We start from the raw sequence: 13,738 nt of genomic DNA, 5'->3' as shown, positions 1-13,738 counted from the left end.
CCTGACCGAGTAGTCTGTCCTTATTATTACGCCCTTGATTGACTTAGTGTCAGAGTGGAGAGCTCGCTTCTCCTAAATCACGACCGCTGCTCGACCTCGCCTTCCTGTATCAGTGCCCTGTGACACACACACAATGCCAAGCCCAGGCCCTCCTAGGCTTTTCAATCCCTAAAGAGGCCCGTTATTTAAAGAGTCCTCCTACCCCGTCCCTCACCCACCGTCCCCCTCAGTCCACCGCCCTTCAGCGGCGTGTCTGGAGCTTTTCGAAAGAGGGGGGAAAGGTGATGTCGCGTTTCAGGTAAAGCTGGCAGTTTTTCATTTAATCTACCCAAGTGTATATTATCTGATTTAAACTGATAAACTAATCAATTGACAAAAAAAAAAAAAAAAAAAAAACCCTTCTGTAATAGGAAGTAGAGCCTGTCCCATTTTTCACCTATAGTTGTCAGTAGTGAGCAGCATTCGAGGTCACCTTACAAAATATTGTGTTTGAGAAGTTTTAGGACATTGAGAAGTTATTCCTAGCCTGCAGGGATGCTCATTTGGCCGTAACTAACAATTGGAGGACCTCTATAATCCGGTTAGTTGATAAGAGGACAAAGTCAGGTCAGTCTTCGGTTCCTGGGGACCCGTTTCTCCCTGGCCCTTTCTCCTGGACACGCCCCTGCTCCCCTCCCACTGCCCTTCCTCTCCTTGTCTCCTTCTTGTTTCCTCCTGCTCCTCCCTCTACACCACGTGTTATTTTTTTCTGCTTTGATTCCCTCCTTCCTCTTCCTACCCCTCATGTTCTGTTTGTTGCTCCCTCGTGTCGATGCGCTTGCTGTTCTGACACAGAGCGTTACGCCACAGTGAGCCCCAGAACCTGAATAAAAAGTTGCAGTAGTGTTCCCACACAAAACATCGCAAAAATACTTCAGAGCTTCATGAGCGTTTAACCATCTCAGATCCTGGAGGGCCGCAGCCCTGCATGTTTTCAATGTCTCCCTGCTTCCACACAGCTGATTGCAATGAGCAGCTTGTCGTCTGGCTTTGTGCTGAATGTGGTGATGAACCATCAGGACATTCAGGGCTGGGAGACATGGAAAAACATGCAGGGCTGCGTTTGAGACCTCTGAACGTGATGAGGTGGAATGTGATCCAAGTCTGTATGGTTAAAAAACCTGCATTAAATAAATACAATGTTCACTGCATTGTTATTTGAAGAGCGAGAGTTTGAACAATATGTATGAAGAGACAATACAGTAATATATTAAACAGTGTGTTCAGGTTATTTATAATAGATAATAGAAGGTGATCTGCGAACAAAACATATAACTGAATAAAGCATAATACACAATGACGATAGATTAATATATCTTCTCTCCAACGCCACAAACATAATAATTTGTTTCATTCGTATTCAACCTCAAGATTCCTGACTAATAATCTCCTTTCTTCCTCAGAAAAAACAGTTTGTAGAGTTCTAATTCTCCAATCACAACCCTGCTACTCAAAAAGTGACATGGACGTTGTTTATTAAAGCTGTTTTTGCTTTGAGTAAAGATTATTTTGATAATGTTTTTATTAGAATAGCATATCTACTCCTCCAGATCTGTGTGCAGTGAAAACATGGAAACAGTTTATACTAACATATCAACCGTCTTGAAAACAAACTTTTTGGAGTCGTTGAAGTTGCCCTGAGTTTACCCTCAGGGACAACAACTGAGAGGTCTTTTATTGCCAAGATTCTGCAGCATTAAAACCAACAAGTTTGAAGCAACTGGAACGGACCATAGTTGGCTCAAACATAGTTGATGATTTGATGTTTTCTATTGCACCTCCTCCAGAGTGCAGCTCACTCTTCTTTTCAGGTTAGGATGTGCAGCTGATTTGACAGGGTTGAAGTTTTTCAGATTAGAGATCTTTGCTTTGCTATTGAAAAAGGAGAAAATCATCTCTCATGATTGTTGGCGAACAGGAAAATTCCAAAATGCAAAGTTTGAAACACATTGATTTCCATTAATATAGTTGAAACATTGCAATAGCTGAATAGTACACTTTTTGAGTGCAATTGTATAAAGTTAGATTGTTTCTTATGTTAATAAATAGATCAACTCTTTAATTCTGTTAAATCACAATATTGCAACTTTCGTGAATCCCAGGAAAGTCGTTCTGGGTATACATGAATCCAGATGATCAAAATACACTGATATGTGTTTTAAAAATAACAAACCCTGTTTATACAATTTTTTTTCCCACACTGCTTCAGCCATCTTGAAAACAAAGTTGTTCATGTTCAATTTCCACTTTGCAGCTCAGAACACAGAATAAGTGTAACACACTGTTGAGTTGAATTAAGAGTGTCAACTATAGAGCAGTACTCTTCTCTAAATAAAGTTTTATAATTTACAAAAAATAAAGAAATCCAGCTGTTTAACCATGTAGTCTCTGAATCAACAAGTAATGAGATCGAAACGTAGCTTGAAAGTGTTTAAGGTGATATCTTTATATAAAGATGGTGAATCAAATTAATTGTGATCAGCAGACAGAGTCATTTTGGATCTATTTATAAAGGTTTATTGATGTGCAATAGCACCATTCACCTCCGATCTGATGCCAAATCAAACCAAAGCTGATATCACTGTTAAAGATATAACACCGATAGGTGAATGCGTGAGGGTAACCCTGAGATTATATGTTCAAAAAAGCAGTTAATTATCTGAATACATCCCAGCCTCTGATCTGACGAGCTTGGGTTTGTGTCACTCAGCACATGTGGAGGAAGTGATTATGCCAACTAGCAGGAAATAGGTGCTGAATAACCTTTAAAGTTGATAGAAAAAAAACAGTTTATTCATAAATTGTAGCTAACATGTCAGTCCTGATGTTTTAAGTTGAGAATGCATCTAAAACCAGACCTACACAGGGCGAAGAGATACTGACAATTACTTTCAAAACAACTACGTGGATAAATATCAAATCAGCTTAGTGAGAGCTATGATGAGCTATGTGAATACCTTATTCTATCGTAACCTCTCAGGCCATTGTGGCGTTAACACTTTGAACAATGTTTTTTGTTAATCTTTTCCTCTTTCTTCATCTGGACAACTTGTGTTTGGTTCCTCCATCCATACAGGCATGCAGTCATACCCCGTCCAGTGTCATCTGTAGCACCACACCCCACCATCCCCATTGTAGACACAGTTGTTCAGGGACAGCAGGAAGTCTGTGTCAGGATGTAGGACTACAGCACATCTCTGCTTCTGATCATGCTGTTTACCAGAGTGTATAATTTGTTGTTGTAGAACTGCAGTACAGTTACCTCTGTGAGACATGTGATGTGATAAAGTTGTAGTACAGACAGCACAGGGGACAGGATGAGAGCAGATAATAGTGAGAAAACTCTGTTTGTAGTTGTCATCAATAGAGTCGCACTCACACTGTATGTGCGTGTGTGTGTGTGTGTGTGTGCGCGCGCGTGTGTGTGTGTGTTGTCTGCGCATGTGTATTTCATGATGTCTATAATACACGGATGTGTGTGTGCGCACGTGTCTGCATGTGTGTGTGTGTGTGTGTGTGTGTGTGTGTGTGTGTGTGTGTGTGTGTGTGTGTGTGTGTGTGTGTGTGTGTGTGTGTGTGTGTGTGTGTGTGTGTGTGTGTATCCACAGAGGCGGAGGAGCTCTACCAGAGGCGGGTGCTGACGATCACAGGCATCTGTGTGGCGTTGTTAGTGGTTGGCATCGTTTGTGTGGTGGCCTACTGCAAAACTGAGTATGTCTTTGAAGGAGAGATAAATGACTTTCCTATTTATGAAAGACTCTAAACCTCCAAATTAACCTCCTGCAGAAGAGGGGGGGGGGGGGGGGAAGAAACTGGGGTAATTAGCTGCTTTATCTGCTTGTAATGCAGCTGGGGAGAGAGTACTGAGATCCTTTTCCCATGTAGAGTAGAGTGAAGTCATGAAATAATGACAATTATTTATTTGAATGGAGCGTATTCATAGTCTAAATCAGATTAAGCTAAAGTCGTGAATTTCTTTTTACTCAATATGCTGAAAGTCACTGTAACCAGACATACTTTTCCACTGATATATTATTATACATGAAATAATTGTGCTTTTGATACGAACATGTGCATGTGTGAATGCTCCCGGTGAAGCTTATATTAACTCCATTAAGTGGTCACATGTCAATTATGAGTTATTTTTTAGATTTTCTAATTGTGATTTGAGAATTTGCTGACAAAACTGTAAATGTGTGGTTCGTATGTGACCAGAATGAGCAAAACATTGAAAAAATGAGGCTGAACTTTGTTGTAAATGTTAAATAAATGTACTGATTTATTTTCTCTCTTTATCATACGTAAAGTTATGATGTTGGCTCAATGCTAAAGTATCGGACGTTTATATACTTGTTATCACATAAATTTATCCCGACTGTGCCTCGTCATATATTTATTGCTTGATATTTTGTAGGAGCTCTAATCCAGATCATTTATTGAGATTAAAGAGCCAAATTTAAATCAAAACATGAAGTTCCAGTAAAAGATGTAGTGACAGTCAAGGAGGTGGATGATATAGATCATTTAAAGAACATTTACATTGAAGATGAAGAAAGCTTCACCTGTCGTTTCCTCATGATGGCCTCTCTTCCAGGAAGCAGAGGAAGAAGATGCACAGTCATCTGCACCAAAACCAGAACCAGTGTGTGGAGCAGCCCAACAGCATGATGCCCAACGGCCCAAACCACCCGGGACTCGGTCCAGAGGAGATCCCCATGGTCGATGTGAGTTCAAGATTAAATCAAGATTAAGTTTAAAGGTCAAGTTTAAATATAAATACCATTATGGCACTATTTTACTGGTCCAGCCCCCTCAAGATGAAGTTGGGCCGTATATGGCGCCTGAACTAAGACGTGTTTGACATTCCTGGTTTAAACACAAACTAATAAGGTATAACAGCAGTCGGGATGCTGTTTCATTGATGTCTATGTGTTGTGCTGTATGTACTACTACTCAAGTTAGCAAAATAATCAACTCATTAATACAGCACCCTGTTGCCCTCTTTCCAATAAGAAAAATATCAGAAGTTTGATCTCATTGGAATTACTAACTTGAAAACAAACATATTGATTTAAGTTTAACTCAAAAGAGCTGGACAGAAGACAAAGTGGCCACTGTAGTAACTTATCACTGCCACCTAATGCACCAAAAAAATAATTACCTACATTTTTACATCTTGTGCTTTTAAGTAAATGTCTTTTTTTCTAGCATCTCAAGTGATGTTGAGTATAAAAGTAACAATTAGGATGCTAGAAATCAAACAACAGAAGAGTTGAATTGTTTTTTGTTCAAAGCTCCTTGCATGTATTTAAATTCAATCCAATAGTGACCATTGTCACGTCCTACATTTATGTATGAATTTTGTCATAGAATATAAAGGGATCTGCATTTATGTCACAGTACGGACAAACAAATTGACAAACAATTCAAATATTTCACGGTTTATTCAAGACAAAAATGAACAGAGCAGTGAGTAAAAATTGAATGAAAGTGAGTGACTCTCCTTTTTGTTCATCCATGTTCTCTGGGTATCTTCTGTAAAGGGCTCATTTAGCTCATTCATCATCATATTCAGGTGTGGGCTCTGACTGGGCTCTGACTGGGTCACTCAAAAGGTGAAAAATGATGAAAAATCAAAGGGTTTGCATACTTTTTCTTGCTACAGTAACCACCCTATTAATAGGATTTTGCTGTCAAAATGTCCAGAATACCTTTAGATGTTCATGAATTTGTAAGTAAGAACAGAAAGAAAAAAAAAACTGTGAGCCTGGTGTCAGCCTCCCCTGCTGGCTCCTTTGTCCTTAAAGGTAGCGTCTCTGATGGAGTTTGTTCAGCTTTGTAACTCTGCCAATAATCGTATTTCAGTCTTCAGAGCAGATCCGCCTCCAAAAGGAGACTTTCTCAACCCATTTTATCATCTGTGTTTTTGCTTTACCTTTAAATTGGAATTGAGACGAAAAACTAACCTATACTACCTGTGTTTACTTTGCGGTACATCTCCAAGAGTGTCCCCACCACGGAGTGTGTGATCAGCCACGGAGCCGAGGGTGCAGGCAACTATCCAGGCAGTCGAATATCAACCCGCTCCCACCACTCCACCACTGCTTCACATGCTTCCAGGTAGAGCCCACACATCCGTGAATGTTTTTATTTATCTTCATATAGCTGGTCTCAGAAGAGAAGACACAGAGAAGCTCTTTACTGGACATCTAAGACAACCGTCAAAAGTACCTGAGAACTACTTTTTTTCTCTGTTTTCCAGATCATTTTATAAAAACAACAGTTGAACACACACACACACACACACACACACACACACACACACACACACACACACACACACACACACACACACACACACACACACACACACACACACACACACACACAGAGCGCTCCACAGTGAAAGTCTGTAACATATGTAGTATTGATATAAACTGATCATTTATCATGAAACCTGCGATAATGACCCCATCTGGCTTTAGATCCAGTTTATATTCCATGTCTGAAACCAGAACCCTGGCGAGATTTTATGAACTAACAATATCAACACTAACCATACACAGAAACGAGTAGTAGTACAGAGAGAGTAGTATCGCCCCTTTTGATTCCAGCACTGTTTGCACACAGGCCTTTACACACCTGCAGTAACACAAAAGGTGTAGAACAGTATTAATGTATTAATGCCAGTAGCAATGCCTGTAATACTTTAGTATATTCACACCATTCTTCTTAAAAATGATGTATTAACACTGCTTATTGTTGAAGATCATATCCACAGTCAATATGCAAGGAGGACAAATTCTGAGCATCCTTCAGTTTTTGTTAAACAGGGACTGCAGTTATGCCGAGTTCATGCAATTAGGAACTGGAATAGTTAGGTGGGAAGGCCCATTTCCCACTACGGACATTCACACGTTAACAAGCTAGAAACATGGCCGCCCCCAGGAGTTCAAAAAATACACACAAGCCCGTCATCACATGGAGGGTGATGAACTTTAGATCAAGAGGTATGAAATGATTTAAGTTTTCAAGCGAAAACAGAAAACTCTCCTTGTGCTTTGGGTGACCGTTTATACTACATTAGTGCCCCGAGCCACTGAAAATGCAACTTTTTGAAAAGGAGGAACTTTCTGAAAACATTCGGGGGAAAACAAAACTTTTCTGAAATGCTGCTCCTGCACATGTACACCTTGGCCATAGTAACTAGTTGTACATGTTCAGTAGATGCACACTAAGAACAATGTTGACTCCCAGTCCATATTCTCCTGCGAGTTGACAGCTTTATAGTTGAGTCACCCGGAATAGCAATCCAACTTGTTCACCTGTTCATACGAATATCCATGTACTGCTATTGTTGTGTCAACGTCAAACTTTTCTGAAATGAAAACACAAAAACGATGCATTTTCACTTGACACGTCATGTTAACAGGGTCTTATTTTCACACTACATTTCAGCACAGTTTGTCCAGTGATTTCTTTGTGTTGCTGACATTAACTGTTATAACATTTGCAATAAAGCTTTGTTATGTCACTGAAGTGGTTAAAGGGAGTGTTTTAAAGCCGCTGACATAGAAAGCTCAGACCTGATTCTTGGGGCTAAACCTTTCAGTTTCCCAGTTCAGAAATTTTACTTCGACCAGCTGAAATTAAGATGCATTTTCCCATTGGGAAGTGGGACTTTCCCAACTTCTCAATGAACACACCATTAACATGTGGCTGCTTCTTCCATGTATTTATTTGTCTATTTTTAGATGTTCCTGCATTTTTTCCTATGAGCTTGTGAAAAGGACCAGTTGTAGAGTTTTGGATTCATTCTGAACTGATGTATCAGTGACTGTGTTAGCTGCCCTCGGCCACATAATGGAGTCTTTTGAGTCAGTATATTCATAAAAATCGAAAGTTATATTTTGCACTTATCAACTAAGGACAGTATACCTTAGCTTTATGTACTGTATATGTTGGAACTGAGCATCAGTCTAATGGTATTGCATTTTTTTCTTACCACTTTAAAGTCTTAAAGTCTCTACAGCTCGTGGAAATCACTGGATTCAGTTTTATGTGAGGTAACATGAGGACACGGGTAGTGGCATATAAGGTCAGCAAACACGCCAATACAGACGAGTTCTGGGCCAAGACTTCCATCACAATCATCATCTGATAGCGCTTTAAGTGACTTCAACACACTGTATGGTTCATTCTCCCTCCGCAGTAATCCCCCAGTGTCAGCGGCGTCCAGCCTCCGCAGTGCTGCTCTAACCTTTCTAACTGGTCCTGTCCACTCCCACTCCTGCAGACACGAGGAGCAGACGCGGAGCATGGAGCGAACAGACAGCATGAACTCAGACTGCCAGTCAGGTGGGCTCTCCAGCTCAGTGGGAACCAGTAAGTGCAGCAGCCCGGCGTGCATGGCGAGGAGGGCCGCCCACTGGGGCTGCATGGACACGTCGGGCCCGGGGATGCAGTACGGGGACTCCTACGACTCTCTACGAGACTCACCTCACAGTGACAGGTAAGGGCAGGGTGGTGGTGGTGTTAGGATGGAGGAGAGCCGGAGGGGTTGCTGCTTCATGTGTCAGCAGGATTTTTCCTTGTTGTGTGTTTTTCTGTCACTGCAGGCTTCTTTACTCTGGCAGCCCCTAGTGGCAGATGATTGTCAGGAACATTTTGAGTCGTAATACATTTTAATATAAATACTGATGATTTTGACATTGAAATCAGGTCTATATTGACACATTTATGAGGCCATAGTGAGAGAAATAGTATGATTTATTGTTTGTATTGATGATTCAGTCCAGTCATTAGTTAGTGAAACTCTCTGTTTTAATGGTTTCCTACACTTACCAATAATGTCTAACTTTTAAATTAATAATTTAACTTTACATATGTTGCTTGAAATAGAAAAGTTTAACTTAAATGTGAATTTTAGCATATTAGATTCACTACACATCGCTTATTGATTATCCACTCATCCTCCATATCCTGGAGTTGAGCCTAGCTGGTTGCACCTTGAACAGATCAGTACACAGAGTCAAAAAAATAATACACACATTCACAATGACTGGATATTTAGAGTAAATCAATCCAATCAATTCATGAGGAGAACATGCAAACTCCACACAGAAACCAGGAATCGAACCGGGAATATTATTACTTTGAGGCGCAAGCTAGCCACAATACTAAAACGATAACTTACTTCATAGCAAATTTATTTTGTGTATACATCATCCAATAATGATGTATACACAGCATTCACTTGCTATTAATTTCCCATTAGTGCTTCTTTTTATGTTTTCAAGTCTCTTGCTGCTGCATACAGTAACAGTGAAGTGTAACGCAGCACAGTGCAGCAGTTATACACTTCTTGTGTCTGCAGAAGCACATGGACGGTAATTTTTATATATTTTTTTTATATATTCTTGAGAGCGACTGAGTGGGTGGAGAGTCAACACGGAGGACGGACCTGAGCCAGCTGGCTGCAGCCTCTCTTTGGAGTTTGCATGTTTCCTCTTGCAGAAGGTCTGTCAGGCTGCAGACATTGTTGTGCACAGTTGCAGATAAGAAGCGTGTTCCTGGACTACTATTTCTCCTGATTTTCTCATATTGTTTAATGAAAAGCACCAATATTAGTGTTTAGGACTATGAAGCTTCTTTATCAAGTAAAGCAGTCTTTTTTGCAGCGCAGAGTAGACGTGAGGAACATGTGTACATTTTTGCCAAACCAAACAATTACTACGGAAAATGAGTACATTCGCAACATGAAGAAAAATTTTATGAAACCTTACGGTGCAAAATACAGTGAATTTTCCAAAATCCTTCTTCTATATCTGTTGTATTATGCATGTTTTTACAAACTCACCCTGACAGCATGACCTTTAGGCTAATGCTAGTTTGCTAGCTTTCATGGCCACATCACTAATATCACAGCTCAGGTCTCAGTGTTGTGTTGTGTCTGCTTCTTTAAAAAGAAGAATCAACGTCTTCTTTGACATTTTTGTAATTTGCTTGGTGGTTCGGCCGGATTGAAGCCTTTTGCGGGCTGTTTTTGGTCCGCAGGCTTTATGTTGCGACACCTCCACAGAAAGGTTTTAGGAAAGCATTGTCTCATTGGACATAATGAATCACCTGGAGAGATGTTATCCTAAATAACCGTCTGAATCATTTAAGATTAATAGCATTTGTTGGGCTGTTGCACTGATGTTTATAAGTGAAAATATTCATTTTGTGATTGCTAGAAGATGAACAGTTTGTCAGGGCCAGTCTTGTTGATTGTTTCCGTTTTCTGTTGAGTCATGATATGCTTTGAGCTGAAAGTTCAAATTCTTCTGACCGCCTTCTTAAAAAGGACGTGGTGTTAGTCTGGTGACTGACTGGTAACCTCCTGCTCATGCTCGGCACAAACCAGAGCTGCTTCCAGCCCTGAAGTGGACGAGTGGTGTAGAAAACAGATGGACGAGGCATGCTGACAAAGTGACTGCACAGCTACTGATACTTAAGGTCTATCTGTATCAGAGAAGTGCATCTCACCTCTGCTTACATACCCCTCTGAATTAGTCACGACCTCATCTAAACGTCTAGTGTACCTTTGTCTGTTCTGTAATAGAAGTTATCGTAGCAGAGCAGTGCAGTTTCCCCCATTTAGAGCTGGATAAATGCAGTTTGCTGTCATGAATGTGGTGGCAGTGTTTGGCTTCACTGTAATATTTGGGTAAATCTAAAACTAGAGAGGGATACTTGAAGCTTTTCTTAAAGGCCATCTGGGGAGATGGACCCGTCTTAGGGAGTGAGTTCTGGACTTTTACACTCCAAGTCCAGGAAGCTGACTTGTTTTATTTTAATCCATTTGTGTGCTTGCATAGTTTGGGTCATTGTCTAACTAGAAAAAGAAATCCCAAAGTAGTATTTCTTTTTTAAACGGAATCAAGTCAGCTTCCAGAATGTGTCGGCATTATGCAACCAGAAGAAATGGGAAATCCTGTTTCATTTGGGAAGGAGGCTGCAACATATGAAGGACACCACACTGAAGATAATGATTTGTAACAAAGCTTTATTTATGTGTTAAACAAGAGGCACAAACATGAACTAATGAAAAACAAAACGGAACGAAAGACTACCCAATAAATAATAATAATAATAATTCCCAATAAACTACCAAAGCAAAACTACACCGAAAGGAAACAGCAGTAATCTCCAACCAAAGTTAAAAAAAAAAACACAGTGCCTTACTGAGCATGGAGGTGAGGAAGTTTTTTGGTGAAAAAAAAAAGAAGCCCTCTCCTCACCGCCTGTGCTCTCTCGGTCCTCAGTGTGCTTGGTGCTTCTGTGTCCCCTGTCCTCTTATCTCCTCCTCGTCCTCCTCTCAGATACGCAGCAGACAGGGTGGAGGGACACAGGCTGAGAGGTAGAGGAATATAGTGCAGCCTGCTGCACAAACGTTGTTGATTTACCCTGGAACTGCCGCTGTGAAGAGTGGTGTAGTGGTTAGCCTCATAGTGAGAAGTTACCCTCCTAAAGTCGGGTCCAGGAGGTCTTTTAGTGTTTAGAGTTTGCATGTTCTCCCTGAGCATGGGTTTACTCAGCGTACTCCAGGTCTCCTCCCACAGTCCAAAACATGTCTTTGAGGCTTATTGGTTACTCTTAAAATGCCCGTCGGTGTGAATGTGAGCGTGTCTGTCTGTGTGTTTGTCATGTGATGGACAGGCAACCGGTCCTGGGTGTGACCTCATAGTCAGCCAGGATCAGCCGGATCAGCTCGGCCCTCTGCGACCCTAAATAGTGTGAAGTGGTAGAAAAAAGATGATTGGCTAACTGGATGCTGCTGACAAGCCTAGCACAGCATGACGCTGCCACCACCATGATTCACAGTGGTGGTTGGTTCGTATTGATGTTCAATTATGGGTTTTCCCCTAAATCAGTGGTTTTCCTTGAAGCCCTCCAGATTTCCTTAAATTAAGACAATAGACTACCTTTCTCTCCCACCTTTGATTTTGGAAAAGATCACTGTGAAGCCAAAAACTGATGGAACACATCTCCTCTGACAAACACACTAAAGCAGGAGCCTTCAGAAGAAAAGCAATAAGAACTTTTGCAGGTCTGAAGTAGACCGTTATAATTATCCTCCTTTCACATATGCAAATGTAATCATTTCAACTTGAGAGTAATCAAAGGCTCGAGCCTCATCTGTGATCTCTGGTGGGCCCGACATCAGGATGGGAACCATTGCTCTAAACAGGGATTCTCAAAGTGGTCAGCCCCGGAGGTTCTACAGGTGGGCCGTGAGAGGCAAATTACAATAACTTCATTCAAACTTTACGATATTCAATTATGTAATTCAGTGACAAGTTACCAAAAAATTGTGTGCATATACATAAGCTGAGAAAAGTTGTAAAAATGTTTTCATCTAACCTTTAAACCAGGTTTTTCTCGAAGTTAGTTTGTCATTGGAAGGAGTGCCACCCAATGACTTAATGCTACACTTTATGTATGAGTGGTAAACATACTTCAACAATGAGCGAGAGCCGGGCCAAAAGGTTTGTTCATTTGGGAAAAAAAATAGATTGAAAAAAAAATTTTTTAAACTGAATGTTCAAGGTTTGATCTTCAATTTTGAAAAATTAAAAACACTTTGTTCAAAATAAAAATAAAAGTTATTTTTTATCTTATATAGAATTTTGATTCAGCTCTGGAATTCTTTGAATAAAATCCTTTATGTTAATTTTTCACTCTTAAATATATATTTTTATATATATATTTCCCTATGCCAGAACAAGGACAAAAGTTTGAACCTGAAAAAATATGATCTGAAAGCTAAAAAAAAAATTTTTTACGTGAAAACGTGATTTGAATGTGAAAAAAATAAGATCCAAATCTGAAAACATTAAACCTGCAACTGAAAAAAAACACACCTACATTTGAAAAAATATATTTAAGAGTGAAAAATGAAAATAATAGGATTTCATCAAAAGAATTCCAGAGCTGATATTAAATTATATGTAAAGCCAAAAAACTTTTCATACACCTTTTTCTAAATTGAAGATCAAAACGTTTTGGCCTGGATCTACCTCCATACAAAACACTGGAATATGGGTTACATACAAGATATGTTTTGCGACTTCCGCATCTCACATCTACATTTAGCTGTGATGAACTGTATCAACACAATATTGATTTTGTTGGACGATATGCACCTTCTTTTCTTGTATTACTTGGACCTTTAGTGTCACCTCTTGCATCAGCCCTCAGTTTGTCAGGACAGCCTGCTCTCAGCCCATTTTCATTTGGGAAGGACATTCCTTACTTTTCTTATTCGAGTATTTATTGGACTCCAGGAGGAGATTTTTTGGTATGTCCTCCCTGATTTGTACTTGTACCTTTTGATGAAATGTCATTTTGTCTTCATGGTGTAACTGGAACAAGAATAGTAATTAACCTGTGACTGCAGTCAGGATATGTCCTGCAGACTAACTGACTGCACTGATCAGCTAAGTACCACTAAATCAAATATTCATACAATAATTCCAATTTACAAATTATATATTTTGATGAATTGGCATTAATTAATATAATTTCATAAGTAGTTTCTCGTAAGATTCTGTCAAGAAAAGCCTACAAATTATTTATCATTACAGTAAAATGACATAATATCCCATTGAGTGACTTCTATTGTAGAATAAGTAGACAATAATAAGTGGTTTTGGTG

The 13,738-nt window shown here is 39.9% G+C and overlaps 1 protein-coding gene across 1 annotated transcript in view; it reads left to right on the top strand.

The window, feature by feature from the left end:
- nrg2b (neuregulin 2b) overlaps positions 1–13,738 on the top strand; it is a gene marked incomplete at its 3' end in the record, with an annotated part of 66,963 nt that overhangs the window by 51,398 nt on the left and 1,827 nt on the right. Inside the window, exons 7-10 of the mRNA XM_080466366.1 lie at positions 3,648–3,750; positions 4,634–4,763; positions 6,032–6,159; positions 8,336–8,551. Coding sequence (XP_080322492.1) covers positions 3,648–3,750; positions 4,634–4,763; positions 6,032–6,159; positions 8,336–8,551 — 577 coding nt within the window. The remainder of the gene's footprint in view (positions 1–3,647; positions 3,751–4,633; positions 4,764–6,031; positions 6,160–8,335; positions 8,552–13,738) is intronic.

The sequence above is a fragment of the Lipophrys pholis genome, assembly GCF_963383615.2.
Source record: "Lipophrys pholis genome assembly, chromosome: 6".
NCBI lineage: Eukaryota > Metazoa > Chordata > Actinopteri > Blenniiformes > Blenniidae > Lipophrys > Lipophrys pholis.
The sequence above is the reverse complement of the archived record's forward strand: the minus strand, read 5'-3'. Positions and strand labels throughout refer to the sequence as shown.